Here is a 27,928-nt window from a genome sequence, read left to right on the forward strand (position 1 = left end):
CTCTGGAGAGCAGCCCGAGGGTGCTGCCAGCACCAGGTGAGCCCCACTGGGCATCCTGCTCGCTGGCCAAGCCCTAAGGCCTGCCGGACAGAGAAGGAAGAGGAGGATCTTGGGCCCCACGGGAAGGCCTTGTCCCAGACCCTGCAGCGCCCTCTACTGACAAGGCTGACCTCACCAGCTGCAAAGGGGCTGACAGGGCCCAGCTCCAGCAGGGCAGCGCAAACAGCAAAGGGTGCACCTGGAACTGAGTGACACTAAGTCTGTAGGTGGCACAGAATCCAAAAGGCTCAGGGGCAGAACGCTGGGTGAACAGATCACATGTGACCTCCAAGCCACCCACATGGTCACATATCACGTGTGACCTGTGTTGTCTGCACATGGTCACATATCACGTGTGACCTGCACTGCCCCCCACCATGGTCATATATCACGTGTGACCTGTGTTGTCTGCACATGGTCACATATCACGTGTGACCTGCAGTTTGCTCATGTCCTCTTGCAAGCAAAGCAGAAGACATGCGTTTAGGCAGCTGGATTATTGTAGGGGAACCCTTTAGGCTGTAATCCTGCGTCTCTGCTGAAAGACTAGAGCTTTGAGAGGCAGCTCCCCCCATCTGCGGCTTTGCTTTCTGCAAAGGACCCCTGGTCCCCACGTCACCACCTGTGTGTGAACCAGGGATTGGTGGGCAGCAGACCTGCAGAAAGCACTCATAGGACCCCTGGGCACACCCAGCGCCCACTGTGCACCCGGCCCTTGTGTACCAACCACAAAGGGGGATGAAGTTGGTCCCTCCCGTCCCTCCCTCCTGCTCCAGCAGATCCTTGAGGGAGCTCAGGCCAACCCCAGGGGCCCCACAGACAGGCAGAGTCACCAGGGACTGCTGAGGCTCTTTATGGAGAGTCAGGAAGGTGAGGGGGGGGGAAGGCAGTGGGGGGAGCCAGCTGGGCCCAGGTGGGCTACTCTCCAAGTCCCCCAGGCCAGAGGTTCTGCTGGTGCCACCTGGGGCTGCCGCGGAGCATGGTGTCCCTGCCCTGGGAACAAGAGGAGGTCAGTGAGCCCAGGGGGTGGGCCAAGGGAGGACTGCAGTAGCGGGGCATGCTGGGACCTCTGGGCTCCATCTGCGAGGTCAGAGCAGGCTGCCCAGAGCTCCTCTTCTGTGTGGGAGGAGGGACGGTGACTTCAGGCCAGTGGAGGGCAGGGAAGGACAGGATGCTGTGTGGACTCTGGCTCCGCCCTCACCTGGGCAGGGGACCTTGGGCAGTCTCTGACCTGTCAGCTCCCTACATCACACAGCTAGGGACCAGGGATTCTGAGGTCCCCAGGCATGGCTGCCGCACCTTCCAAGCAACTCATGGGGCACATGGTGTCACCACTGAGGGCCAGAGAGGTGCTGAGGGACTTCCCGCCTTCTGGCAAGCACTCTGGGGGGTTGGGGGAGAGGGCCAGGGTCTCCACCAGCGGCCCCACCCAGGGGCGGTCACCATGGGGTTCCCTCACTGCCCAGATGACATCCTAGAGAAACCTCAAGACGACACCGAGGACTGGCCACGCCTGGGGAGAGCACACCTGCCCGGCCAGGTGGTGGCTCTCCTGTCCACCTAGAAGCAGGGGACGTGTCCCCGGAAGTCCCATCACTCCACCCCCAGGACTGGGAGGTCCTCATGTCCCCTGAAACTGGTCTCTTACCCTAATCGCTCCTGGGAGAGCAGGCTTCTGTGGAAGAAGGAAAAACACGATTCAGGAGAGCCTGGGATTCCAGGGCACCCAGGGCCCCGCCCTCTGCCAGCACTTCCCACCACCCCTCAAAGGGCAAAGCCAGGATCCATGCAGCTCCCTCTTGTGACCGTCCTTGGCTGAGCTCCTGGGGGGGAGAGCCCTGCAGAGCCCTCTCCCTACCCCTTTGCTTGGGGATGAAGATGCTGTCTGCGTTGAGGCCTCTGGCTGCTGCGACCTGCTCAAACTCCTGCAGGGCGTCTAGGTTGACTTCAGGGTACCTGCCTGTAGGAGAGGCCACGGGAGACAGGACTGTGGGGGCAGAGCTGGGAGCTGCTGCGTCTCCTTCCCAGCCTGGAAGACTGACCAGCGCAGTGCTGGGGAGGGAGACCTCAACGTGGAGCTGGACCCAGAGGCCTGGGGCTGGGGCAGAGCCCAGCTAGGAGAGGAAGACCAGGGGGCGTGAGCATCCACAGGGCACCCAGGGCAGCCGACCCAGAAGGCCCAGAGCCCCTCTCCCTAAAGCCACCCAGCCTCTCCCTGGTCAGGACAGAGTGGCAGGACCAAGTCTGCCCTGCAGGAGCGCAGACACCCAGTGTCTAATCCGAGTTGGACTTCCCACGCAGGCTCCCCATCCACGTCCTTCCCTGACCCCTGCTGGACTCCCCACAGGTACCCACGGATGGCCCTGCCAGGTTTCCGCAATGAGTCCTCGACTCATCCTGTGACATTCATGACATTGGTGGCCCTGTGCCCACAGCACCTCCTCCTTCCTGCGTTCCCATGCAGGGACGGGCCATCCCCCGTCCTGAGCTCTGAGGTGGGACTCGGGCTTCCTCTAGCAAAACCCATCATCTGGACAAGGTAGCCAGGTCCTTGGATCCTGGTGGCTCCTCCTAGGGGAGGGGCAGGGGGCCCAGGGAGAAAGGAGAGGGACCAAGGCTGGAGCCACCAGACACTGTGACTCACCCACAAGCTTTGCCATTTGGATCCGCTGCCCGTGCATGTGCCCCTCACAGTAGAGGATGTAGTGGTCCTCGTCCTGGGACTTAAGGACCTGCACCTCATGATTGCCCCCATCTGCAGAGGGACAGTGGGCGAGTTGGGGAGTGGCCCTGATCCTCCACTGAAGACCCAGGATGGCTGACTCCAGCCCAGAACACCCCTCAGTAACTCCCCCTCCCCCTCCCAGGCTCCCTGACCTGGGTCCCCACCTGACCTGGCCCCAGGCCTTGGGGCCACTTCCCAGGAACCCAATGCACCCAAGAGATGGCACATGTCAAGCTGGTGAGTCTCAGGGAGGTCTGGGGCATGAGACTGGCAGAGGTTGGAGCTGGGGCAGCACAATCCACCCTCAACCCCAGCCAAGTACACCCCTGGCCCTGACCAATGCCAGGGGTCAGCTGTGGCCAAAGGGGGAGCCCTGGGCAGAGACCCCAGGCCTCATCCACCAGCCTCAGCAGCATTGGGGCGGGGAGTTTGACTCTGTGGAAAATGGTCTGGTGGGGGTGGAGGCTGGTATGTAGTAGGGCCAGAAACGAGAGCCTCAGGCCAAAGGCCACCCTGAGAAGCTGCCGGCTGGCCCCATGTGCCCATGGGTGGCCGGAGCTGTCCTGAACGGGCCCCAGCACTCACAGGCTGTGTATTTGCCCGGCTCGGCGGTCTTCTCTAGCACAGTGCTGACCTCGCGACACTGGCCTCCGATCCTGGAGGACAGAAGCTCCGTGGGCAACGCCGCCCTGCTCAGGGCAGCCACGGGGCCTGGCCTGGCAGGAGGGCCCCAGACAGGCCCAGGCCTCTCCACACAGGAAGTCAGGTGTGTTCACAGACGCTGAGCACCTGAACTGGTCCAGGCACCATGGCCCTCTGTGTCCCACGGAGAGCCTTTGGGCCCACAGTGGCCAGAACTCTGTGTCCTCCGACCCCCTCACTGGCTGCCAGGGGATATCAGCTGCCTGGGAGGAACCCCCTGGCAGAGTCGCCATAGGCTCCAGGTGCTGGGTGCTGAGGGCCGAGTAGGCCCCTGGCATGGTCTGCACCCCACCCAGCCCTGCTGTCCTCCGTGGAAAGGGAGGACCATGCGGCCAGCAGACACTCACAGGACAGTGAAGGTGACTTCCAGGTGGCCCCCTGCCAGGGTCTTGATGGTCATGGGGGACACAGACACAGACTCCAGCTTCGTCCAGGGAATCTCCTTGTCTGCTGCTGTGGCCTTCAGGTACCACGTGCCTGACGCCTGCACAAGGCACCTGACCATCAGGGCTCAGGCCCACCTCCAGGGCCTCCCCTCCTCAGCTACCCTGGACTCTAGGCTCCAAGGACGGGGACCTGGAGCATCCTCCGCCCCTACCCCACCCGAGCTCACCCCCACTCCCACCAGGCCCCCGAGAGCCGGATCCCAGCTCCCGCAGCTCGGCCAGGACCCAGGCGCTGGCTCCCAGGGCAGATGTGTCCCCTGCTTCCACCAGCCCTCTGCAGCCCCCTCTGGCCCAGACCCCCCTGCGCCGTGTGATGTCTCCTTGGGGCAGGGTTCAAGGCCTGGTGTCGAAACGAGGGTCTCCTTCATGGGGGAGGGATGGGGTCTGTACCCAGCCGTCTTGGCCCTCCCTGCCCCCGCAGCCCCCCGCCCATGTGAGCCTCACATCCTGGTTCTCCTCGTCCCCGACTGGGAGACTCTGGGCCCGCAGGGCAGCGAGGAGGCTGAGGCCCAGGGTCAGGAGCAGGGTCTTCATGCCGGTCTGTGCTCGCGGCTGCTGGCGCGGGCTCTCTGGCTGGAGTGGCTGTGCTGCTTCCTCACTCCCCGCCCTTTATACTGCTCGGGGCAGGCCCCGGGGAACTTGGCACAGAGCACCCACCAGTCCTTTCCTGGCCACTGAGCGTGGCTGCTCTGCAGTGGAGCAGATGAAATGTCACTATTGTTGGAAGTCGCTGAGTAACAGTGTGTCCGTTCCCCAGGGCATCATCAGGACAGGGCCGCTGTCCAGGGGAGCCACTCGCACCTTTCACCTGGCAGGAAATGAGCCAGCTGGAGGGGGCAGCCCCGTGTGCAGAGCCCCGAGGGTGTGTGCCGTGGCAGCAGAACCCTGGGGCCCTCCCCTCATGGCATTCCCTGGCTGACACAGGGGGGACCCAGCGAGCCCTGGGCTCTGGTCTTGGTGACCTTCCCGCATCCACGACAGGTCACTTCACCTCAGATTCATCTTGCGAAAGGAGGGACCCTGGCCAGGCTCAGTGGCCACCCCTGTAATCCCAGCTCCTGGGGAGGCTGAGGCAGGAGGCTCTCACCTTCAAGACCAGCGGAGGCAACTTAGCCAGAGCCTGTCTCCAAGGAAAGAAAGGAGAAGGGCTGGTGATGTAGCCCAGTGGTAGAGCCCCTGGGTTCAGCCCTCAACCCTGAAGAGGAGCAAACCAAGAGGGACCTGCAGTGTGGACAGGGAGTCAGTGTGTTCACAGAAGTGAGCTCCCTGAGCACCGTGTGCACCAGGACCCGCTCCACGTCAGAACAGCAGTGGGTCAGACAGGGGTATGCGTGTGCACGAGCACACACACACACACACACACACACACACACACACACTCAGACAGCGAGCAATGGTTGGGGAAGGGGCTGAGGTCACGGTCCACTGACTCTAGGCCCTGAGGTCACCGTAGCCAGAGTGGGTCCTCACCCCAGCAAGGAGGCCAAGAAGCCCTTCCCACCACGTCCCAGGGTTCCAACCTTGATTACCCAATGCCCGGGCCTCAGCAGGTGGGAGGACGCAGGGGAGCCACCAGAGCAGGAGCTGGAAGGGCACCCTGATGGCTGGCCACACCTGCGATGTCCTCTGTGCCCATGTTGGAGTCCATGCTGCCCAGGGTCCATGCAGTGCTGGACCATCTGGCTGAGATGTTAAGTTCTTGTTTTATTTCCAGTTTCCAAGATGAACCTCCTCCTGGGGGGGGGGGGGGTCAGGTGGGTCTCTTTCAAATGTCACACCTGTTCCCTTAAAGCTGTCACTAACTGCCCTGATGCTTATGTTCCCCACCTCTTCCCTGAAACCGGGAAGTGCCGAGGTCCTCTCCCTATCCATATGTGCTCCCTGTCCTGTGTGTTTGTGTGTAACTATGCGTGTGGCCTCGGGATGTGTGTGATCCTCAGGATTTGAAAGTAAGGAAACCTTCATTTCCCTGTCTCTCCTGATCATTGAATGGGTCTTCTATAGCTTAAAGATCCTACATTAAAAGTGTCACAGCAGAACCGAGACCTGGGACTTGGGATGAGAGGCAGGGAGGGTGAAAAACTGCTAGACAGAGGGCACAGCAAAGTGACGGTGCAAGGTGGAGAAGCGCCGAAGCAGCAGCAGCACCCTCAGTGAGCTAGCAAGCCCACGCCCCTCAGAGCAAGAAAGGGCTCGAGAAGAGGTGCAGATGGAAAATGAACAGCCGGTGTAGGGATTTACTCCTGGTGATGCCAACACATTAATACTGAAGATCAAAAAGAACAAGAAACTATAAAATGAGAAAAGGTCCGGGTACTTTTAAGATGCAAGGCAATAGAGATCATTTAAAATCTTAAAGGTGCATGTGTAACAAATAAAAATCCAATAAAGAGGATAAAGTCTATGCTTGACAGTAGAAAGGAAACGACCTACATTGGAAGACAGGACACAGAAATCAATAAAAACAAAAATACACCAGAATCAAGTCAGTCTGCAGCCTCCATCTAGTAATTAAATGCTACCAAAAAGATGCTCCTGAGTACAGCGGCTCTCAGGAGCCAAAGGAAATCCACCCCTAGCCTCGAAAAACTGACAAACATGCAGAATGGATCAAGAGATTCCAGTATGCTGACGAGTTTCAAAGAAAAGCATTTTTTAAATCCTACCAACATTGTATGTGTGTTCTTTTCTCCCCACATCTTTGCCAGCATTTATTACTATTTATATTCTTGATGCTTGCCATTCTAACCTGTGTGAGATGAGATCTCAGGGTAGTTTTTTTTGTTTGTTTGTTTGTTTGTTTTTTTAAAGAGAGAGTGAGAGAGGAGAGAGAGAGAGAGAGAATTTTTAATATTTATTTTTTTTAGTTCTCGGCGGACACAACATCTTTGTTGGTATGTGGTGCTGAGGATCGAACCCGGGCCGCACGCATGCAAGGCGAGCACGCTACCGCTTGAGCCACATCCCCAGCCCTCAGGGTAGTTTTGACTTGCATTTCCCTGATTGCTAAGGACACTGAGCATATTTTCACATATTTGTTGACCATTTGTGTTTCTTCTTTTGAGAAAATTTGGGTTGAGTTTATCTGTGCATGTATTGATGCAGAAAGTCAAGGGTCAAAAATTTTCTCTCATATGTGGAAGCTAGAAAGAATTAAGGAATAAGAAAGGGGAATCTCATAAAAATAGAAAGGAGAACAGTAGAGGAAGGGGAAGGGGAGAGAGTGGGGTGAGAAAAGGGAGGAAGTACAGGAGGAGACCAACTGACCCTGGGCCGAGCTGTGTAAGTACATCACAGTGAATCCCGCTTCTATGTAGATTCCAATGCACCAAATAACAAATAAATAGAAAGAAGCACAATAAAGGAAGAGGTCAGGGGAGAGCAGAGGGAAGGAGAAGAGAAGTTCTGCAGTACAAGAGGAAACAAATTAACATCACCTTTACACGTGAAGATGAAACCCACTCATGTCTAACCATGGCACCCAAATAAAAACACAAATAAAAAACATCAGAAAGAGGTAAATAGAATATCAAAAATGGTCCTCTCTTTTAAACAGTGTATTTGGAGAGATCATGTGGTCTTCCTTAAAAAAGTGATAGATTCATAAAGGGTAAACGGATTCAAGGAGTTAGGAATCTTCCTTTATTAACTGAACATTCAGACTTTTATTTAAACTCTTCTCTCTGTATATATTACTTCTTTATTATTTCTTGAATTTATAACTTCTACCGTCAAATTATTAAACAGAAGGCCAGCCCCTTTCAGTGTGATGAAAGTCACTTTGAGTCAGAATTTCAGACCTGTCACTCTGCACACCAGAGGGTGTCCCTGCCTGTTGGCTGCACAGTGCTCCTGGCTTCCAGGTTTTTATTATGTCGTTTGCGGCCCTAGACTCTCTCTAGCTGTGTTCTATCTTTCATTTACAAAATGTAGGAGCTACATTGAAAATGTACACATTTCAAAACACAAAGCCATCTCCGACTGCGGGAGAGCTGAGAGCCACCCTCCCTGGCCTTCATCAGGGATGGATTTCAGGACGACAGCTGCGGGCATCACAGGAAGCACAGGTGCAGCCACGGGGACAGTGCTTCAGGAAGCCAGTCAGCCAGGTCCACTAACTCGTGACCATAAAAATCACAAATGGTGCGTGCTTGGAAACCTGGATAGAGGGAAGGTCCATTGCACTGATATTTAAAAGTGCTACTGTGTGTGCACACACACACACACACACACACCAAAAACAAACACCTTCGTTTGTAAGAGTTCATACAAATTTTTAAAATGTGCTTTGAGTGCAGAAGAAGAGTGGTCTGTGGGGAAATGGAAACGCAGGTGGACACAATACATAATTTTTAAATTAAATACAGAAGCCTGTTAGGTTGAACCTTGTTCAAGATAAAGCATCAATGCAGTGAAATGGAGCCAGCTCAGACCCAGCTAAGGGGCCATCCTTCAAGGAGGTCAGTGCCACGAACTTGAAGACAGGCCGCAGGGAGCACGAGAGCCAGAACAGAGGGGAACAGAGGGGTCCTGGCAGACCCACACTCCACATGGGAGGTGCCAATCCTCCCCCGTTAGACAGCAAGTGCTATAAGTTCTGCATGAGGCTGGAGGCAAGTGTGGGTTGGATCTTCAAGTCTGATGGAAGGCTGTGAGCGAAACGCAGGCCTCACACTCCTCGGTCAAAGGGGAAGTCCTGCCCATGATCTCGCACCACATCTGAACGCAATGCATAGCTTCAGCCATGCTAGATGGTGACCACGCAGAGCAGAGGTGACCACAGTTTTTACCTACGGGGCAAACCCCCAGGATCCAAGCCAGGGCCTATGTCTGACACCAGTGTTCCATGGTCTGAGGTCCGTGGTGAGAGATGAGTTCTGATCTGCAGGTGGGAGAGAGTCAGCACCCTCTTTCTATTCTGCCTCAGGAAATGGTGTGGTCAGCTTCACAGGAAGAGGAAGGAAGGGGCACAGCAATCAGCTTTTTAAGCTTGTCATTGGTATGCTATTATTTTCTCAATCCAAATAAATATTTATTTTCAGATCAAATTGGAATTGATGACTGTGTCCAGCTCAGACACAAAGTCCTCGTCCAGTGGCTGCTTGGTGTGGAGTTTAAAGGCCGTGCAGGCACCGAGCAGTTGAGACGCTGCAGCAAGACTCCATCACGGAGTCCAAACCCCCACGGAATCTCTCCACAAGTCTGCACGGTTTCCTTCCCTCGCTCTAGCAGGGCCTTGCCCAGGTGCAGTGATACTAGACGTCCCTTCTCCATGTGAGACCAAGGAGGGCCTGGGGTGGACATCCAGGGATCTTGCCCGTGTTTTCCAAGGTCCATCGAGGTTCCAGCTTCACCATCCAGTCGGTGTCCTGTCCCCACCGAGGGCCTGTGCCAAATGCCAATGTCTCGGCTTGGCACAGAATCACGAGCCACCACAGCTTTGTGGGTTCAAACAGCAATTCTTTATTCCCGATCTCACATGGCCTCCACACAGGTTCAGGGGCAATGCCCATCTCTGGCACAATTCAAGTCCTAAATACTTTCTCTCCAGGAGAACTCAGCAGGAACTCAGGTAGCAGGCACGCCCTACTCCCAGCAGCAATAATCTTCAACCTCCAACTTCCCTAAAACTCCTATTGTCTTAAACCGGGCACGCCCTAAACCCAAGGACGGGATACTTCCTCAAACCTGCAGGATACACCCTAATCCTGGATCCACCCTGGTCATTGAGCAGGGTCACCTTTCTCAAACACACATGCAAGGTCACAGCAAATTTCCAAGGCAAGTCCATTTAACATGGGGTACGCTGGCAAGGATTTCGATGCGTCATTCCTACTTGGCAATGGCCCTCAGCAGTCCTGTTTCCTGAGTGACCACAGAGGGCTCCAGGAGCCGCCTGGGTTGGTGCAGTTAGGCCTGCCGGGCCCAGCGGGTCTCTCCATTATGCTCCCCTCCTCTGTGGCCCTCCAGAGCCCAGCACAGTCGCCTCCCAGGGCCAGGAAGGGGGGAGCCAGCTTGACTCACAGCGTGGGGACCACACAGAGCCCCACGTGGTGCTGGGGGCAGCTGTGCTGTGGACAAGGGACGGAGTGATACGGGTGTCACCATCCAGCCTAGAGGGGCCTCTTGGGTCTGGCCAGTCACATGTGTCTGGCATGTCCCTATCACTGGTCCTGGTGCCTCCCCTGTGGAGTGACAGCCATGTGGACAGCTCAGGTCTGGCGTCCCCACCACCGGGCTCCTCGTCCACCCAGGCCTGGGCTGGCAAAGCTGGCTGGACGGATGTACCCAGCGAGTCACAGGAAGCTGAGGGGAGCGGATCTGCCTTGGCCACGAGAGCCCGGGTGCACCTGGCAGGCCGGACGCCCTTGTGTGCAGAGGCTGCGTCCAGGGCACGGCTGTGTTTGCACTCAAGCTCTCTCTTCTCCATTTCCTCCAAGGCCCTGGCCTATCTGAACACGGGATGCTTTGAGTGACAGCTGACTTGCGTGACCGTCACACAGGCAGGAACGTGCCTGCAGGCTCCTGGACCAGTGTCCTACCGAGCCGGCTGCCAAGTTGCTGCATGTGGAAGTGGCCTCTGGGGAGCTTTGCCAGCCTCACCCCAGGCCACGAGGCATCCCCACGGGCTCCCCCACACCCCCCGTCCAGAGGCTGCTCCCCAGAGGGGAGGGGTCGGCGTCTGGTGGCTCAGAGTGGGCAGGCAGAGAGAAGAGCCAGGCACAGCACCTCTGAGAGCCACAGCAGCAGCTCTCTGGAGAAGAGCCCTCAGAGGACCCCGGGCAGAGACAGGAAGCGCCCAGGTCCTGCGTGACCTCACAACCTGCCTGACCCTGCACCCCAGCCTGGACCGCTGCACGGCCAGCTTGACTCCCCGCTTTGGGAGGGCACAGAGCCCATGTGTGCTGGGGCGCTGTGCTGTGGACCAGGGACGGAGGGATCCGGGTGTCTCTGGGCAGGGAGAAGCCAGGGGAGATACGGGGCTCGGAGGGCCCCCCCGCCAGCCTCAGAGGCAGCTCCACTGCTGATTTGCAGCCACGAGGAACAGGGACCTGGAAGGGCAACAGGATGTGTCCTGAAAACTGTAGCAACTGACCTTTCAAACACCAGGGACAGAGCACGCTTATCTCGCCCGCGTGAGTCCTCGCCCCCAAACAATTGTGTGGCGCTCTGGACCCGTGAAGGCCCGGCCTCAGGATCTGCGTCATGCTGCCTTGGCCAGCTGGGCCCTTCTCAGGGAAGTGGGGCTCAGGCAGCTCCCGGCTCTCTGTCCTCTGCAGGCCACGTGCCTGTCTGTCCCGCTGGCGTCCGCTGCCTGGGCCCTCTGTGGGGAAGTGGGCAGCTGCTGGCTCAGAACCCCCAGCACTGGCTGCCAGACAGAGGACCAGGCAACCCAGGGACTTCCGGGGGCAGCTCAAGGCCACCACCCTCCCTCCTGCAGGCTCCAGGACCGGCTCCTTGCTCTCCTTGTGTTTTGCCTGGGGAAGGGCGGACGACACCCTGAGGAGAAAGGGTCCCACAACTAGAAGCTCAGCTGTGACCCCAGTGCAGCACTTGACCTTGAACTCGGCTCAGCCCAGCAGCGGCCATTCTTCAGACCAGGCTGCCTTTGTTCTGGGCTATTTTAAATTCTCTCTTCTTCCTCTGCCTCTCTCAGGAGCAGACTCACTCCTGGGGCCCTCTGGTCACCTCCTCTGAGCAGCTCTGCTCCCATACGATGGCTCCCTAATGCCCGTGCACCTCCAGCGGATCCGCCTGTGGGCCAAGTCCCTTTGCAGGGCTGTGCACCATCCGCACAGTCCAGCTTCAGAACACTACCCCCGGGGCCCCCGAGCCCATCAGCACTTGGTTCCCAGTCCCACCCCAGCTGGAACCACGGATCTACTTGCCACCCCTACAGAATTCCTGTTCTGTACATTTCACGTGCACGGGATCGTGCAGTGTGTGGCTTGCTGACTGGCTTCCTTCCACGCTCGCAGGGTCTCCAGGCTCGTCTGAGCTGAAGCCTGGGCCACAGCTTCATTCCTTGGTGTGGCTCATAAAGGTTCCGGCATGTGGACAGACATCCATTGTCATCTGCCAGACCATCCGATGCTGCAGGCTGGACGGCGGGGGCCGCGTGAGCCTTGGCTCCGCTTCTGCCCGCTGCTGTTTTCACCTGCTGCCTTCCTGCTGGGCGCTTTCGCGGGTCGCTGTCAGTGCACGCCGGCTTGCGATGCTGCAATCCGGCTGAGCACAAAAACACAAGCCAGATGGAACTGAAACAAAGTTTTATTTTGTGAGAGGCCGTGTGCGTCCCCCTAACAAGCCGGTCCACACACACACACACACACACACACACACACACACACGTGTGTCCCTACCGGACACGGGGGGCTCCACTTCCCCCGGAACACCCTCCTACCATCCTTCCCCAACCAATGGGAACTCTCCAGGAGTCTTGTAACTTGAGTCCCCAAATGGGCCTAAGTGAACAGTAGGAGCCCAATTTCCATATGAATGTAATACTTTGCAGTGGCTCCTAGCAATCCGATGGTCATGGACACTGCACCTACCAGGGACCTCAGCACAGGTCCCTCCCAAACCCTTGCAGACAACACATTGCTGACACGACTCAAGGAGTAGCCACAGAGAGTGCACCCCTATACTCAACACCCCTGCATGTCTCAAAAGTCACCAGTCACACACAAAGCCACGTTCACCCTCCTGGAAGACGGCTGAACAGTCCGAGAGAAGCAAGGTGGAAGAAGAGAATTGTCCTTCATGGGACTTTGTAAGTATATAGAGTCAGGGAAACTACATTCTGGGGAGAGTGGGGGAGGCAACACTCAGGACCAACAGAGAAGTGACAGTAAGTCTAAGTGGCATGAGAATCAGAAGGGTGATGCCCGGAAATTTGCAACCAGCCCTGATGATAGCCACAGAGCAGCCGTCCCTACTGCAGGAAGAATCCACGGTTCATGCCAGTGCTGAGTCCAGGTCAGGAATTCAGCCTGAGAGGGTCTCCCACAGAGCAAGGCGGCTTTAGGGAAGAAAGTCAACATCCGGCTCGGCAAGCTCCCAGAGTGCTGTGGCCAGGAGCCATCTTGAGAGGGTCCTGTTGGGAGGGACTCGACTGCTCTTGGGAGGAGAAGACTCAGAGAACCGCAATTCAGAGTCCCTGTGGACACTCTGCCTCACCGAGTAGGTGGATTGGCTACAAAAGACAGCTGTGGCTGGGGAAGGGGTGAGCCGAGGGCACTGTGGGCTGCGACAAGGGGGGGCACAGCGAGAGTGGAGAGCACAGCAGTCTGCATCCCCACACCTGCTGTATTCCATGCTGTGAGTGTCACTGCCGTTCGTTTTCCTCCTTCTGGAGCAGGGCATCGCTGCACTCATAAAACCATGGAGAGAAGTGGCATTCTACGACCGTCATGTTTTCTAGTCCTGTTCGAACCTTGGCAGAGATTCCAACTCTAACAAAGGGGAGAGAAAAGCCAAATGCCTGCTCTGGACACTCACCCCACAGCAATAGCACAGAGAAAGAACCAATGGTCATGGACACTGCACCTACCAGGGACCTCAGCACCAAACCCTGGCAGACAACACATTGCTGACACGACTCAAGGAGTAGCCACAGAGAGTGCACCCCTCACCCTCTGCTGTGTGCAACACACCTGCCTGAACTACCTAGGGAGCCCAGCCCGGGAGGCTTCAGACAGAGCAGGTCCCTCAGCTCTGACACCACACACACTGTCAAAGTCCACTATCACGGGCAGAGCCACAGGGAAACTGCAGTGTTGAGTCCTCCTGGAATTAAATTCATCACTACACAGCACACAGACAGCCCACGGCACATCACGGAGAGAAGGCTATTCCTTAAGAATGGCCCCACGTAAAACGGAAGGAACGCTTATCCCAACAGATGCAAAATCTAAACATGTAAATACAATGTGAAAAAAGCAAAGCAACACGACTCTTCCAAAGGTTGACAGCTCTCCAGTAACTGACTCCAAAGATATTGAAATGGATGAACTACAGACAAAGAATTCAAAATAATAAGGTTAAAATATTAATGAACTCAAAGAAAATTCAAATAAAGCAGCCAAATGAATTAAAGAAGACAATGTAGGATATGAAGGAGAAATTCAATAAAGAGGTAGAGATTCTGAAAAAGAACGCAACAAAACTTGGAAATTAAAAACTCAATAAGTCAAATAAAAAAATTCAATGAAAATCCTCACCAATAGACCAGATCAAGCAGAAGAGAGAATATTAGGGCTGAATAACGAGGTTGGGGAAATGCTACTCTCAGGCAGAAAAAATAATAATCAATGAAAATCAGATGAGATGAATGGGGCACAATTAAGGCCAAACTTTTAAATATTTGATAAAGGAGCAGAAGAACAGGCTAAGGGCATAGAAAACCTATTCAATGAAATAACAGCAGAAAGTTCCACAAATCTCAAGAACACATGGATGTTCTTGAACACACCTACAGGAAAAATCTGGGACCCCACAGAGACTTGACCAGAAAAACATGTCTCTGTGACATATTACAGTCACCTGCCAAAAGTACAGAAAAAAGAAAAGATGTTGAGAACTGCAGGACAGGAGGGAAGCTGCACGTCACTTACAACAGCAAACCCATCAAAATCACATATTTCTTAGCAGAAACTGAAGGTGGCAGGACAAGGAATGCTGTATTTTAAGCTCTGAAAGAAAATAACTACTATATCCAACAAAGATATTCTTCAGAGTCAAAGAAATAAAAATAAGCATAAAGCAAAGGGATTCCTGACCACTAAACCAGCATTCCAGAAGATACTCAAAGAATCTGAAACACAGAAGAGGAAGCAAGATAACTACGAGAACATGAGAAGGAATGAATCTCCCTAGAAGAGTTGATGAGCAAACGAGAACGTGGAAAGAACCAAACACTATTGATTTAGTAAGTCATAAAACCCCTAAGATGAATAAGAGCAAAAAATGAATCTCATGTAGATTATATGAAACAATTAGAAGAAAATCCATAGAATGACAGGACTCAGTGCATACTTTTCAACAATGACCAAAGGCAAATGATTTCAATTCTCCAATTAAATGAAGCAGACTGGCTGACTGGGTTGTAAAACAGACCCAACAATCTGCAAGAATCAGCTCACTGCGAAGATATGAACCAAGCACAAGTGAAGGGAAAGAGAAAGACGTCTCAAGCAAGAGGCATCTGAAAGCCAGCAGGAGTAGCAATGCTCAGACCTCATAAAATGGGCTTCTAGCCAAAATTAGTCAAGAGACAAAGAAATTCACTACATATTGATAAAGGGAACAAACCATCAAGAAGTTATGGCAGCTGGGCGCTGTGGCACATGCCTGTAATCCCAGCAGCTCAGGAGCCTGAGGCAGGAGGATCACAAGTTCAAAACCAGCCTCAGCAAAAGCAAGGCCCTAAGCAACTCAGTGAGACCCTGTCTCTAAATAAAATACAAAATAGGGCTGGGATGTGGCTCAGTGGTCAAGTGCCTCTGAGTTTAATCCTCAGTACCTCCCCCCACCAAAAAAAAAAAGATGTCATAGCAACTGTAAATACATATGCACCAAATTTTGCAGTACTACACCCCTAAAACATCCTAACTGAAGGAAATAAGTGCAAAAAGTCACATTTATATAAAAATGTCTTGAAGAAGCAAAGCTTTAGAGACAGAAGGTGAGGGCCCAAGGCTGGGAGGGGCCTGTGGAATGAATGTTAAAAGACACAAAGGAACTTGAATTGATTTCACTATTCTGCAACATGACTGAAAATAATTAAAGAGTACACTTAAAAGAGGTGAAAGTTATGATATGTAAGGACACCTCAATAAATCTGTTTGTTTTTTTTTAAATGCCACCCAGCATAGATCGCTGGTCCTAAGCGTAAGGAAGAGAGAAAGTGGGTGCATACAGAGCAGGTCTGAAGTAACACATCCAATTCCAAGGAAGACGTCTGACCTCTTCTTGCCCAACAAGGGTGAAACCCATGGGGACAGCTATACCTGGCCTGCTCCCATTTTCTACAACTGCGGGTTGGCCAGTGCTCCAGGGGGCCAGTGCTCTCTGGGAAGCCCCTCCACAGAGCAGCCAGGAGCCACCCTCAGCTTGCACCTGCCTCTCCTCTTCCTGCGGGTGTAGCTCAAGTTGGTAGTGCACAAGGCCTCACTGAGTTGCTGGTTCTTCCTCAGCAGGCGGCCTTCCCCGCCCCCCTACGTGGCTGATTTTTGGGGCAGGGCTCCCCCTGCTGGCTCCTCTCCTGGTACAACAGGTACCAGGCCTTTCACCAATCATGTCTCTAAGACCATCTCCTCAAACTGGCTCACTGTGGCAGGTGCCCTTCCTAGCACCAGGGCTTCTTTAGGTGTTTAGTGATATTTGTTGGATGAATGAATAAATGTTTGGAAATGGGGATAACCTGAGAAGGGCACTAGCAGGCTGGGTTTCTCAAAAGACCTGCACTTCTTACTCTTCAGGATGCTCTGCACAGATCCAGGCATGGGCCAGGCCCCACACCAGACCTCAAGGCTAAGGACCCCACGCAGACACTGGTCCTCCAAGGGCCTCAGACTGGTGAGATGGTGAGTCCAGAGGGCCTCGCGGGCACTGGGTGTGCTGTCCCCTGGCTGGGTGTTTAGGTATGTGAAGACTTGTCAGCCTGTGTGTTTCACACTGGGAGGAAAGGGACAAAGGAAGGAGGGTGGGAGGCAGGAAGTGAGGAAGGAAGGGAAAATACAAAGTAGAACGGGGAATGTCACCCATCGTGGTCTGAGGAGGTCTCCAGAAGGGAAAGGGGACTGAGACCCTGGCTGAGGCAGGCATTTATTTAGGAGAGCAAGATTCATTCAGTAAAGCAAGCAATGGAACAGGACACACATGCAGAAGAAGGGTGGGGCCGCTCAGCCGTAGCTGCTCTTTGGGGGTCTTGGGCTCTTCTTTTAAAGGAAATTTGGTGAACAGTGAACATGAGAAGTGGGTGGGGTGACCTCAGCCGGTGACCTCAATCCTCTTAATCACGGAACACAGGGCAGGTCACGTGCCTGCTTCTTTCGGGGACATCCAGGCTGACATCGACACCTGGGATACACCATGTCTTAAGTCTCCAACAGCACCTTTCCCCTGGCTTTAGTCCATCCAAAGCACATGCTGGGGCTGGGATGCAGCTCAGTTGGGAGTGCTTGACTTGAATGCACAAGGCCCTGGTTTCCATCTCCAGCACCACCACCAAAAAAAAAAAAAAATGTTGCGTTAAGGTACACAGGCATCTCAGCCACTCACCACACCCAGGAGGACCCAAGGAGGTTTTAAGGGTTCTCATCTGGAGGAGACAGCTTGGGGAGTGAAGGCGATTTAAATTCCCCTCTATTTCATCCTTCTCCTAGTTCTGTGATGGGGTTTTAGGATAGAGAGAGAGAATCTTAAAGTCCCACAAGCCTGAGATGCCCAAAGCACAGCTGGAGATCTTGAGTGGCTGGCCCTTGGCCAGACCCATTTAGAATGAGGGAAAGTGCAAACAAAGGAAAAACTCTTCAGATTGTACAGTTCCACCCTGTCCCCACCTCCTGTCCAGCCCCTGCAGCCCCCTCTAGAAACATTAACTCCCCACACCCACCAGTTGCTGCCTCTCCCTCTGAAGGCCTGGGTTGGCCTTTGAGTAGTATTCCTGGCTTTTCCCTTTAGCGAGGGCTCCCCCCATCCCTTGAATGTGGATCTGTTTTCCTAAATAAACCTGTCTGTGACTTTGCCCGGCATGTGCTGGAGTTATCTGCCATATTCCAAGGATCCTGCTGGTCCTGAATCCAGTTGCCCTTTCTCTCTGGAAAATCCTGGTACCCTTTCCTGTAGACACCTCTTGTCCCCCTACAGTCCCAGTCCGACAACCCCCCCCATAGCAGTGCCTAAACAGTGCCCTAAATCAGGCATAGTGCTGGCTCTGGGCACCTCAGCCCTGGTTCTATGTCCTTCCCACCGCAGTTCACAGAGCTGCACCCGACCGCCAGGGTTCCCATGTCCCCTCGCACTCTGCTGTCCACACAATTCCCACTCCCCGCCGACTGCAAGCACCTGGTCCTGCTGAGCCGCAGCCCTCCTCCACAGGCGCCTGGGGGCCACATGTACTGCTGGGGTGGACACTGGGCGTTTCCGCGACTCTGCAGCGGGCTCCGGGGGTCACACTAGGAACTCCAGTTTGGGAAAAGGCAGGTGAGCATAGAGGGACCAAGAGAGGCGTGAAGAGTTCCCAACCTGACCAACAGACTCGTGGGGGGGGGGGACACTAAACCGCCTTTGATCGCGCAGTGCGGTCATGGCTCCGCGTCGGCACCTGTCGCCACCTTCTGCCAGGGGCCGAGGAATCCGGTGAAGCACAGGGCAGCCGCGTCGCAAGAGGATAGGGGCGCTAAGGAGCATCCGCGGCTGCCCGCGGGAAGGACTATCATACCCAGGACTGTGGCCAGGACAGGGGCCGCCCGCGCCGGACCGGCAGCAACCGAGACCATCTGCCTCTCCAAGAGTCCTGCTCCTTCCCGGTCCCGCGGCCCTGATGTCCCGCAGGCTTCCAGCCGACCCCCTCCCCCCCCCCCCCCCCCCCGCCCATTTGACGCCCCGCCCCACAGGGTCCAGACCTGCCCTCACCGAGAGCTTAGGTTCTGATGCCATCTGGCGCCCAGAACCCGACAGCAAGGGTCCAGCACGAACCTTTAGGTGCCCTTTTTAAGTCTGAAACTGTTAATGCACTACCTATTCAAAATAAAATTTAAGCAAAATGTAAATAAATTAGAGTAAAATATAGAGCAATATTACTTTTTAAAACTTGAGGGGAAATGTTTCTGAGTTTGAAAAAGATTCTTTTTTTAAAAAAAATTACAACATGTAAGTGAAAACAGCTCTATTTAAAAATACCTTGTAAACATTCTTTTGCCTTGGTAGCTTAAACAAATATAACTCTAAGTGAAGACAAATATATATTATATTCTTAAACAAATATAACCCTAAGTGAATACAAATAAATAGGACCCAACAAAGATGAAAAAAAATGTGCATGGTTGTTTTTTAAAAAAGCCAAAACCTGGGAAGGAGTTCAACCTGTATAAAAAGCCTGTGTCCTGAGAGCTGGAGATCTGGCTCAGCACCACAAACAAACAAAAAAGCTCCTATGTACAAGACACTAAAGAGCAACAGCTGGACTCTCTAAAAATGAGCACCAAGAGGAGCTCCATACTCATTGTATTAAGAGTAAAGGATAAAGGGCGTGCAGGCACAGGCTCTGTGTGGGCTGAGCAAAGTTAACACTGGAGATGGTTGGTCCCCCCACCCAAACAAGGGAGTGCACCCATGAGGGGTTTGTGAGTCCTTCCTGCCATCGGTTTTCCTGCTCCTTGGTTTGTCTGCCTGGCCACGCCTGCCTTCACCTCTGCTCCTCCTAGTGCAGCATACTAGTTCTGAGCTTACTCTGACTGCCTGGCATTCCTAATGTCCAGTCCCACCCTTTCCCTGAAGGTGTATCACCCCTGCTAGGTATAGTAGACTCTCAGTCCCGGTCACAGTCTCCTAGTGGGAACTGTGTTCCCTCCAGAAAACAGACAGAGGCCAAATTAATGGGCATCCCGTGCAGCCAAAGCTTCAGAGAGCAGCAGCAGTGGAGAATCCAGCAAGGAGGAGGAGAAGGAGGACAAAAAGGCTCCCCAGAAAGCCCCAAGCCAAGAGCAACACGCCTGATTCTAGCTTAAGCTCAGAGGATGAGGTGCCAAAGAACAAGAAGCCAGACAGCATCCTGTGGCAGTGAAAGCTCAGGCAAAGGCCCCAGCCAAACCAGGCTAGTCAAGAAGACTGGACCTGGAAGCAAGTCATGGGCCAAGTCCCAGGGAAAGCCGCTGTTGTCCTGCACCGAAGAGCTCCAGCAGTGCAGACTGCCCCAGTGAGGAGGAGAGAAAAACCCCAAAGAAAGCACCAGGTCCCTGCAGTTCAGTCCCCCGCCTCCTGCCCTGCCACTGAAGACGTCCCTGGGAACCCAGTCCCCCAGGAAGCGGAGATGGAAGCAGAGTCTGTGGAAAGCAATGTGGACAGTAGCGATGGGTCTGAGTCAAGCTCTGGGGAAGAGAAGACACCCCGCTAAGGCAGCCATCCCCAGAGCAAGCACAAGACCAGACGCAGCAAAGGCGGCAGAAGCACTTCAGGGAGCTCCGCCCTGAGGATGAAGCTCCAGCCCAGGCAGCACCACCAAGAATTCCACCCCGAGCCACCCAAGCCCTGAGCAGCCTGCAGGCAGCAGCCTGAAGCCTGGCCAGAAAGACTGATAGTAGCTCCAGTGAGGAGAACAAGACAAAGAAGACCAGGCCGGGCACCCCGCACTGGCTGCCCAGAATGGTAATGCAGGCAGGGACAGCAAGGACGAGGACGGAGGGCAGATCCAGGCAGGAGTGGCGGTTTCCAAGCCGGGGTCAGCAAAGAAACAGAAGCAGATGAGGTGGCCAAGGAGGCAGATTCCTGGAGCAAAGACTAAGCTCCAGACTCCCAACACATTTATAAAAAGGAAGAAAAGAGAGCAAAGGACCTTCCCCATTCTGAAGGCACAGAGAGGAGGAGACTGGGTGCCAAGCAAGGGTCCCCTGGAGAGGGGGAGCGAGCTGGTCAGGTTCTGAAGTTCAACAAAGGCAAGTCCCTCCCATCCAAGAAAACCAGGAAGAAATGGGCAGCTGCAGGGAGGCACTGTCACTGCCCTTGTTAACTTTGTCAAGGTTGTCAAAGCAGGGGTGGTGACTGGAAGCCACCGCCTTCTCAGTTGACCAGGACCACCCAGCTCTGTTGGGGAGGGCTTGGCAAAGGCAAAAGTTTAGAGTAGGTCCTAGGACTTGGCAACACAGTGTCCTCTCTTATCCTCTACTGTTTTACTAATTTTGTAGATTTTTGAGTGTTCAGTATCAGGAACAAGGTAAGAAGAATGCTTTTAAGATCTGTTTTAGCTGGGCATAGTGGCACTCGCCTGTAATCCCAGTGGCTCAGGAGGCCGAGACACGAGGATTGCAAGTTTAAAGCCAGCCTCAGCAATGGTTGAACAACTGAGTGAGACCCTGTCTCTAAATAAAATACAAAATAGAGCTGGGGATGAGGCTCAGTGGTTAAGTGACCTGGGTTCAATCCCTAGCACCAAAAAACAAACAAAACACTTACTTGGCATTGTACCGGGAGCTATGTGTCCCTCCAGAAAACAGACAGAGGCCAAATTAGGAATGCAAGAGGTTTATTGGATATAGCCTGTGGTGACCAAGCGCAGGAAGCAGGATGGGGCAGAGTTATCAGATCAGCACACAGCTACTGGGGCCTCAGCCAACCAGCAGGAGTCGTGGGCAGCCACTTGAACAGGAGCCCTGCTAGGAGCAGAACCTCAGGCCCCAGTGCCCCTCACTGGGCTTAACTTTGGTGGAGGCCACCCAGAAGAGCAGGGCCTGAGTGCAGTGACAAAGTAGATACCAAGGGCGATGGGGGCTGCCAACCAGCTTAACTCCCCCAGCCCACTCCTTTACAAGAAAATAACCCGTATGGGACATTTCAACTGGGCCACAGCAAAGGCCTTAAGAGTACAGAAACCTACCCCACCCAAGGCCTGTTCTCTCCTGGACCTTTCCACTGTGTGCATAGGTGTACTCTGCCTGTTTTATTAAATAGTAGCCTTTGGTGTGTGTGTGGGGGGGAGCGCTCATTCCCCCCGGGGTCTGGTACCAAGGATTGAACCAGCTGCTCTGCCACTGAGCTGCAGCCCCAGCTTCTCATTTGTTTCATTTATTCTGAAGCAGGGTCTTGCTAATTGCCTAGGCTGGTCTCTAAGTTTTGATCCTCCAGCTCCTGCCTCAGTTTCCTGAGTGCTGGGATCACCAGTGTGGGCCACCAAATCAGCACAAGCAGCCCATTTCTAAAGAGCTGTTCAGGCAGTGGGGGATGCTCCCAAGACACTAGGGAAATGTCCAGCCGCGCTCCCCCGTCTGCATCCAGGCTCTCACTTGAGGTTCCTGTCCCCATCTCCTACCCACTCATCTGGTGAAAGCAGGCTTCCCTCAGCCCTGTACCCATAGGGAGTCCTCTGCCCTGACTCCAGGAGGGTGCCGAGGCTCGCTGACCACTACACAGCCCTCGAGCCAGCAAATGCCCAGAGGTGACTGCGCAGCCTCAGTCACACCCCATGGGCCTGGGAAGAACAGCTCCCTTCCCCTCTTTGGATTTTGAGCTGGGAAAACATTGTCCTAGGACTACTGAGGAACAGGAGAGATGAGACTACCACAGGGAAGAGCAAGGCATCCCCAGAAGGGCAGTGCTTGGGAGCCAGTTCTCCCAGCTATGGGAGCCAGTCAGTCCCCTGGGCTTGCATCCCTTCCTGTTGAGCCCTGAACTAATGGGACAGTTGACCAAGGCCCTTTTCTTCCTGCCCAGGACCCCTGGGAACCCAGGAAAGGCAGGAGGGCCTGGAGGAGGGCTCCGCAGCAACCTGCAGACTTCAGGGAAGCTCTCCCACCCTACAAGGACTCTGGGATTGAGTCTAGTTCTCGACTCCTGTGGGTCTGCAGGCCTTGGCCCTGCTCAGGGACAACACAGACACCCCACTCTCCTCAGCATGTGATCTGAGCCTCAGGCAGCTCTGGGAGACGAGGATGGCATCTGCTGCGCTCGGGCTGTGCCCAGTGTCACGTATCACCTGGGAGCTCTGAAGTCTCAGAGACAGCAGCCAGGGTGGGGAGGGTTCGCGGTGGGAGGGTCGGGGTACTCAGGCGAGGCCCGCCCGCTCCAGGTCCTGGGGCAGCACGCGGCCCTTCCTGCGGGCCTTCTGCAGCCGCCGCTCAGCCTTGGCCGCCTTCTTCCTGCGCAGGTTCTGCCGCCGCCGGTCCTGCCGCTGCTGCATTTTCTCCACGACGTGGGCCGAGCGCTTCTCCCACTGGCGCTGCCGCTGAGCCCGGCGCTTCTCCTTGCGCTTCAGGGCCTCCTGCAGCAGCCGCTCGTTGTCCCGGATCTTGACCCCCTCGGCCTTGTACAGCAGGTTGGTCCACTTCATCTTGGCCTCCAGCTCCCGGGCCTTCCCTGCGTCCTGCTCCCGCAGCTCCTCCAGCTGGCCTTGCCGCGCCTGCAGGCGCTCCAGCAGCTGCCGGTAGTTCTTGCCTGTCAGAGGGGTCAGGTTCCCCTTCACCTTCTGCCGCTTCTCCTTCCGCCGCTGGGCCTTGGTGGCCGGCTCCTCCTCACTGACCTCCACCTAGGGACGAGCAGCAGGTCGGAGACAACGCAGAACCGGCACCCCACCTCAGGAGCACCCAGACCACGCGGCTGCTGCCACCCAAGAGGGAGTTGAGGCCACAGAGCCAACCAGGGGACAGGCCAGGGCCCGGAGCCTGCTCGGTTCACCTTATTGAAGATCAGCGCTGGCTCCTGCGGCCCTGCGCAGACCGCTGCAGGGGGATCCGCCACCGCTGCAGTGCCTCCGGTTTGTGCCGCTGCCTTCGCCTTCTCCTTCTCCTTCGCTAATAGCTCCCTCCGCTTCCTCTTCTTCCGATCGCGCTCCTGCTTTCTCCGCTGCCTTTTCTCCAGTCTGGCAGCAGAGAGCGTGCCATCCTGGGGAAGCAGGGTCTGCTCAGAGTCCTCCCAGCCTCAGGGCCCCGCCCTGACACAGGGCAGAGATGGAATTAGGGCTGGAAGGTGCAAGAGGAGCTCCTCAACAGGACTGCTGCCCAAGGCGCCAGTGGCTCCAGGGTGAGGGACAAGAGGGTGGCTTCCAGCTTCAGGCCAACCACAGTTTCACCAACTGCCAAGTGGGTCACTCCAATTCTGAGCGGGGCCTGGTTCTGCATGAGCAGGCCGGTCCTGTGCACTAGGGCTCTGCACTGCAGCCCCATCCCAAAGACCTTTCAGTTCCACAGCCAACAAGAGTGCCCTGCACCAGACCTACCCAGCCCTGTGCTGCAGGAATGAGGGCCCAGGACCTTGATGGCCTCTTAGGAAACAGGGAAGGGCCAGTGGTCATGACCCAGGAGGCTGAAGCCGTCTGCAGAGCAGAGGTGGGCGGGAGGGGTCCCAGGGAAAGGTGGGTGCCCAGGTCAGAGAGTAAACAGCACTACTCAGCACAAAAATGGAGGCTGGCCAGTCACTTCATCTCATGGTAACCTTTAGAAGAACAGAGGGGCCATGCTAGCTGTTGTGGCGCCAACAAAGGTGGCTTCCCAGAGGAGAAGTCTGGGCTTCTGAGACCCATGGGAGAGAGGAGCAAGCAAAAGGCCAGGGACCCTGGGACTGAGGTTCTCCAGGAAGCAGGTTCTCCTGCTCCCCCAGGGCTTCCTGCTAAGAGCCCCCTCTCACCCCGAGCATGGAGCTGGGTAGGGAGGCTACTCCAAAGACATACTGATGAGTGCTCCAGAGGTGGCCCACCTACCTGGCCTCGAGCCTGCTGGATCTTCTCATGCAGCCGCTGGCGCAGGACATCCAGGGCAAAGACAGAATCAGATGCTGCAGCCTGGCCACCTGCAGGGAGGGAGACAGGGCTGAAAGGAGGCCCTTCTTGATGTCCTTCCCCAGGGCCCAATACCTAAGCCTCAGCCTGTACTCACTGCCCTCCTGTCCCCAGTGGCCACTTGCGGATCTACAGGCCAATCCATTAAATTCCACTCCATCCACCTCTTCAATGTGGATTGGCCCCTACAGCCTCCTGGATTGGATGGTTATATCTGGTCACTGTGGTACAAAAAAATTTCTTCCTACCAGTCTCACTGCTCCAGATGCTGAGAAACTCATAGCCATGTGTGGGAAGCCATTCTGACACGTGATTGGGTGGCTCCCGTTAAGGGTCTGAGGCGTTCTGGCTGTGTCGGTACTTTCCCGACCCTTTCCTGATGAGAGAACCCATCCGTGTGGGGGTGTGCCTGATCACTGACCCTGACCTTGGAGTGCAGCCCCCCCTCAACCTTCACTGGATGGAATTCTCCCCTGAATCTCTTGTTCCCCAATAAAAAGCTACTCCCAGGCATGTTCATTCTCTCTCTCCTGCTAGCCCTGAGTAATCTTTGCTGCCCTGCTGGGCGGTTAGAGGAGGGAACCAGAGAGGGGAGCCGTCTCGGACCTAGCAATAGAAATAAGGTAACTGAGTCTGTGTGTTTTATTTCGATCTCTTCTAGGTAACTTTTATGCCAAGAACCTCATTAATGAAACCATTGCGCTGGCTGCATGGTGGAGCCATGTCCTCCATAGTCTTGGCCAATAGCCCAGATCACCATGCTCTTCCCATAGTCTACTATCCATTGCATTTCTGTGATTTTCACTCTCTGGGAAGCTCTGAATAGCCAGTACCCTGATGGCGACTTAAGAGCAGAGGAGGCCACATTTGCATCTAATCCCCACCCCATTGCCCTGGAGCCCCTTACCTGCAGGGGCCCCTGTGGAGATGGAAGGCTCCTCTTTGTTTGCTGTTGGCTTCTTGGTCCCAGGAGCCACTGGAGATTTCTTCTCCCCAAAGGTCTTGGCTTTGTGCTCTGAAGCCTTCTGTTCCTGTTCCCAGAATTTTTTTGGTGTTTTCTTTCTTTTCTTTTTTCGGGGTCCAGAAGCTTCTGAGCCTTGAATTTTACTAGCTGAGATATAAAGTGACAAAAAGCTGCTATTCCAATCTCTATGCCCCACACAGCAACAGGAAGGTCTCACAAAGGCTTTGATCCCACAAGGACTTTGATCCCATGAAGGAAATCAGGTAGATTTCAGGTAGGCAGAGGAGCCAGCAACACTAGGCCACAGTGCTCAGAAACAAAAGCTCCAAAAACAGAGCAGCCACACACCAAAACCTAGCACACAACCACGTGCAGGACCCAGCACAAAGGATTCTCCTGCACAAAGCCCAGGATGTGCACCAGCTCAGCACCTGAGCTAGGGAGACTCACACATCCATGTCCAGCAGCAAGTTATGGCACCTCTGCCCAACAAAATCCTGTGTGCTGACTTGAGTGGGAATCAAGCCCCTGTCCATTCCTATTTTTTTTTTTAAGTACTGTGGATTGAACTCAGGGGTACTCAACCACTGAGCCACATCCCCAGCCCTATTTTGTATTTTATTTAGAGAGAGGGTCTCACTGAGTTGCTTAGCACCTGACCATTGCTGAGGCTGGCTTTGAGCTCGAGATTCTCCTGTCGCACGGCAGGAGCCCTCTTCCTCCCTCCCTCCTCCTCTGTCTACCATTTCTGCCTGACTGCTCACTGCTCCCTATAGACTACTCCAGGTGGAGAGCTGGAGATGCACCAGGCCAGCCCCAGCAGCTCCAGGGGAGGAGCGGTCCTCCTTGGCAGGAGGGGGCTTGCTGAGAGCAGGGGTGCTCTCTTCACCCCAGGGCCACGCGTCAGGGTAATGCCCAAGAGTAAGGTAGATTACGCTTTGTTCGGCATTTCACAGACTCTCTGGTCCACTTGAGGACTAACTGGGGTCAGATGGCTGCCCCAGCCCCTGCCTGGAGTGGGGCTCCCTGCGAAGGCCCTGGTCCTGACTCCAGCGGACCCTCCCCTGGACTGGATCCGGCCCCTAATCTAGACCCTTAAAACAGCTCTTGATCTTCCTCTCGCTGAAGACAGGCCAAGGAAATCAAGACCGACGCGTTCTCCAGCCAAGGACTTCTGCCTCCTGCCTTGGCCCCTGCTCCTAGGGCAGCTTTCGCACCCACGAGCACCCCAGGAGCGGGGCGGGACGCGAGCTCTCCTGCCCTCCTCCGAGCCTCCGCGGAGCTGAGACCCCGACCGCACTCCGCCAGGCCCCAGGCCACCTCGATCCCAGCCAGACCGACTTCGGACCCGACCCGATCCCGGCCCAGCGCGACCCGCCTACCCCGCGCGCGCCGCGGTGGCTCGGGGCCGTGCGGGGCGCAGATCTTCCTGGCCAGGTCCTGCAAGTAGGCGTCCTTGGCTTGCAGGGAGGCCATGGCGGCGCACTCGTGGGCCCGGCGCGGCGGCTCGGCGCTCGTCTGGCTGTGCCTGCCTCCGCGCCCGCGCTCGCCTGATCGGGCCTGGCCGCGCCGGAAGGGGTGTGGCCTGCGCGGTGCCCCCGGCTCAGTTCCGAGCACCGCCGCGTCCCGGACGAGTGCCACGGCGGCGGCTGGGGCTCAGGCCCGGCTCCTGCTCGCGCACGTCCGCTCCAAGGACCAAGGAACCTCCCGCTAATGCAAAACGGAGCCTGGGGTCGCGGGGCCACCGCTCGCCTCAGTTCCAACGGGGGCTCCTCACTCCGCCCAGCCCCTGCCGCGCGGTGGAGCCCGGCGTTGAGCTGGGCTGGTCACGTGGCGGCCACCGGCTGCTCTAACACGCGTAGCTGAAGTCTAGGCTACAACCCCTCCGACACAGGCTCGAGAGACTGCGGGATATGGAGGACGTCTCTCCCAGGGCTGGAGAGGCAGAAGAAACCCCTCGGCTTTTGAATGGGAAATATAGTGTTGAAGCAGCAAATTAAATTCATGATTCGAAAGATGTTTCAGTTCTTTCCAGTCCCCCTCTCCCAACTCTCAGCTTCCAGGTGTAGGGGACTCCTTTTCTCCTTAGCGGCTCCGTAGAAACTTCCGACAGTTAAAATGCTGGAGACCACCCCACATCTTATCAATAAAAACTCCCTCTGAGCAAGTTTCTGACCCCCGCCCCCCACTTGCCAGCTCCTGAGGTCTGGGGCTCCCTGGTGACAGGCTGCAGTTCCTCAAAGCTGGATCCTGGGCTGCCAATATCAGGAACAGTGATCTTCCTCATGGGAAGGAGGTGAAGCAGGTGGATAGCCACTGGATGCAGCCCTAGTCTTTGGTCTACCACCACTGCAGCCACCTTAGCACTGTAGTCTCTGCATGTCAAAGGTACACCTGGTACCAAAAAGGTACTGGGTCTTGAAAGTGACCACAACACTGGGAGAGACCAAGAGATCTTTATTGCAGCCATGAGAAAGAGAAGGGGCGTGGGAGCAAAGAGAGAAAAAAGAGCAAGAGGGGGCCCAGCAGGAGTTTTTGTAGTCCAAATCTAATGGGGTCACTTG

General features: G+C 55.3%; 2 protein-coding genes and 2 long non-coding RNA genes across 5 annotated transcripts; 1 reads left to right on the forward strand and 3 right to left on the reverse strand.

Annotated features, from left to right (window-relative positions):
- Positions 1 to 876: 876 nt before the first annotated feature.
- LOC144377405 (von Ebner gland protein 1-like) lies at positions 877 to 4,505 on the reverse strand. Its single transcript, XM_078048591.1, has 7 exons — positions 4,357 to 4,505; positions 3,814 to 3,950; positions 3,350 to 3,420; positions 2,684 to 2,794; positions 1,898 to 1,999; positions 1,688 to 1,714; positions 877 to 1,032 (listed from the first exon to the last, which is right to left on the reverse strand). Exons 1-6 carry the CDS (start codon positions 4,444 to 4,446, stop codon positions 1,689 to 1,691), a joined length of 537 nt encoding a protein of 178 aa, XP_077904717.1. The 5' UTR covers positions 4,447 to 4,505; the 3' UTR covers positions 877 to 1,032; position 1,688.
- Positions 4,506 to 8,188: 3,683 nt separating this feature from the next.
- On the forward strand, positions 8,189 to 27,379 carry LOC144377406 (uncharacterized). Of its 2 annotated transcripts, none has more exons than XR_013438380.1 (2): positions 8,189 to 9,156; positions 16,395 to 27,379. It is a non-coding gene; the product is annotated as an uncharacterized LOC144377406 (long non-coding RNA). The 2 variants fall into 2 exon arrangements; XR_013438379.1 differs by lacking the exon at positions 8,189 to 9,156 and adding an exon at positions 12,439 to 12,685.
- On the reverse strand, positions 12,168 to 18,521 carry LOC144377407 (uncharacterized). Its single transcript, XR_013438381.1, has 2 exons — positions 17,983 to 18,521; positions 12,168 to 17,128 (listed from the first exon to the last, which is right to left on the reverse strand). It is a non-coding gene; the product is annotated as an uncharacterized LOC144377407 (long non-coding RNA).
- On the reverse strand, positions 21,141 to 26,931 carry Surf6 (surfeit 6). The gene is made up of 5 exons (XM_005336971.5): positions 26,747 to 26,931; positions 25,308 to 25,511; positions 24,323 to 24,411; positions 23,302 to 23,508; positions 21,141 to 23,152 (listed from the first exon to the last, which is right to left on the reverse strand). Exons 1-5 carry the CDS (start codon positions 26,838 to 26,840, stop codon positions 22,673 to 22,675), a joined length of 1,074 nt encoding a protein of 357 aa, XP_005337028.1. The 5' UTR covers positions 26,841 to 26,931; the 3' UTR covers positions 21,141 to 22,672.
- Positions 27,380 to 27,928: the final 549 nt, after the last annotated feature.

Source organism: Ictidomys tridecemlineatus, chromosome 4 (assembly GCF_052094955.1).
Source record: "Ictidomys tridecemlineatus isolate mIctTri1 chromosome 4, mIctTri1.hap1, whole genome shotgun sequence".
Classification (NCBI taxonomy): Eukaryota; Metazoa; Chordata; class Mammalia; order Rodentia; family Sciuridae; genus Ictidomys; species Ictidomys tridecemlineatus.

Bases quoted from the DNA above. Each gene is read 5' to 3' on its own strand.
- LOC144377405 (XM_078048591.1), bottom strand. From the start codon at position 4,446: ATGAAGACCCTGCTCCTGACCCTGGGCCTCAGCCTCCTCGCTGCCCTG. The intron at 3,951-4,356 runs GTGAGGCTCACA...TGCCTTGTGCAG, and splicing joins GGGACGAGGAGAACCAGGAT to GCGTCAGGCACGTGGTACCT. The intron at 2,000-2,683 runs GTGAGTCACAGT...CCTCTCCTACAG, and splicing joins CCAAATGGCAAAGCTTGTGG to GCAGGTACCCTGAAGTCAAC.
- Surf6 (XM_005336971.5), bottom strand. From the start codon at position 26,840: ATGGCCTCCCTGCAAGCCAAGGACGCCTACTTGCAGGACCTGGCCAGG. The intron at 25,512-26,746 runs GTAGGCGGGTCG...TTTATATCTCAG, and splicing joins GCCACCGCGGCGCGCGCGGG to CTAGTAAAATTCAAGGCTCA. The intron at 23,509-24,322 runs GTAGGTGGGCCA...CTGCTTCCCCAG, and splicing joins TCCAGCAGGCTCGAGGCCAG to GATGGCACGCTCTCTGCTGC.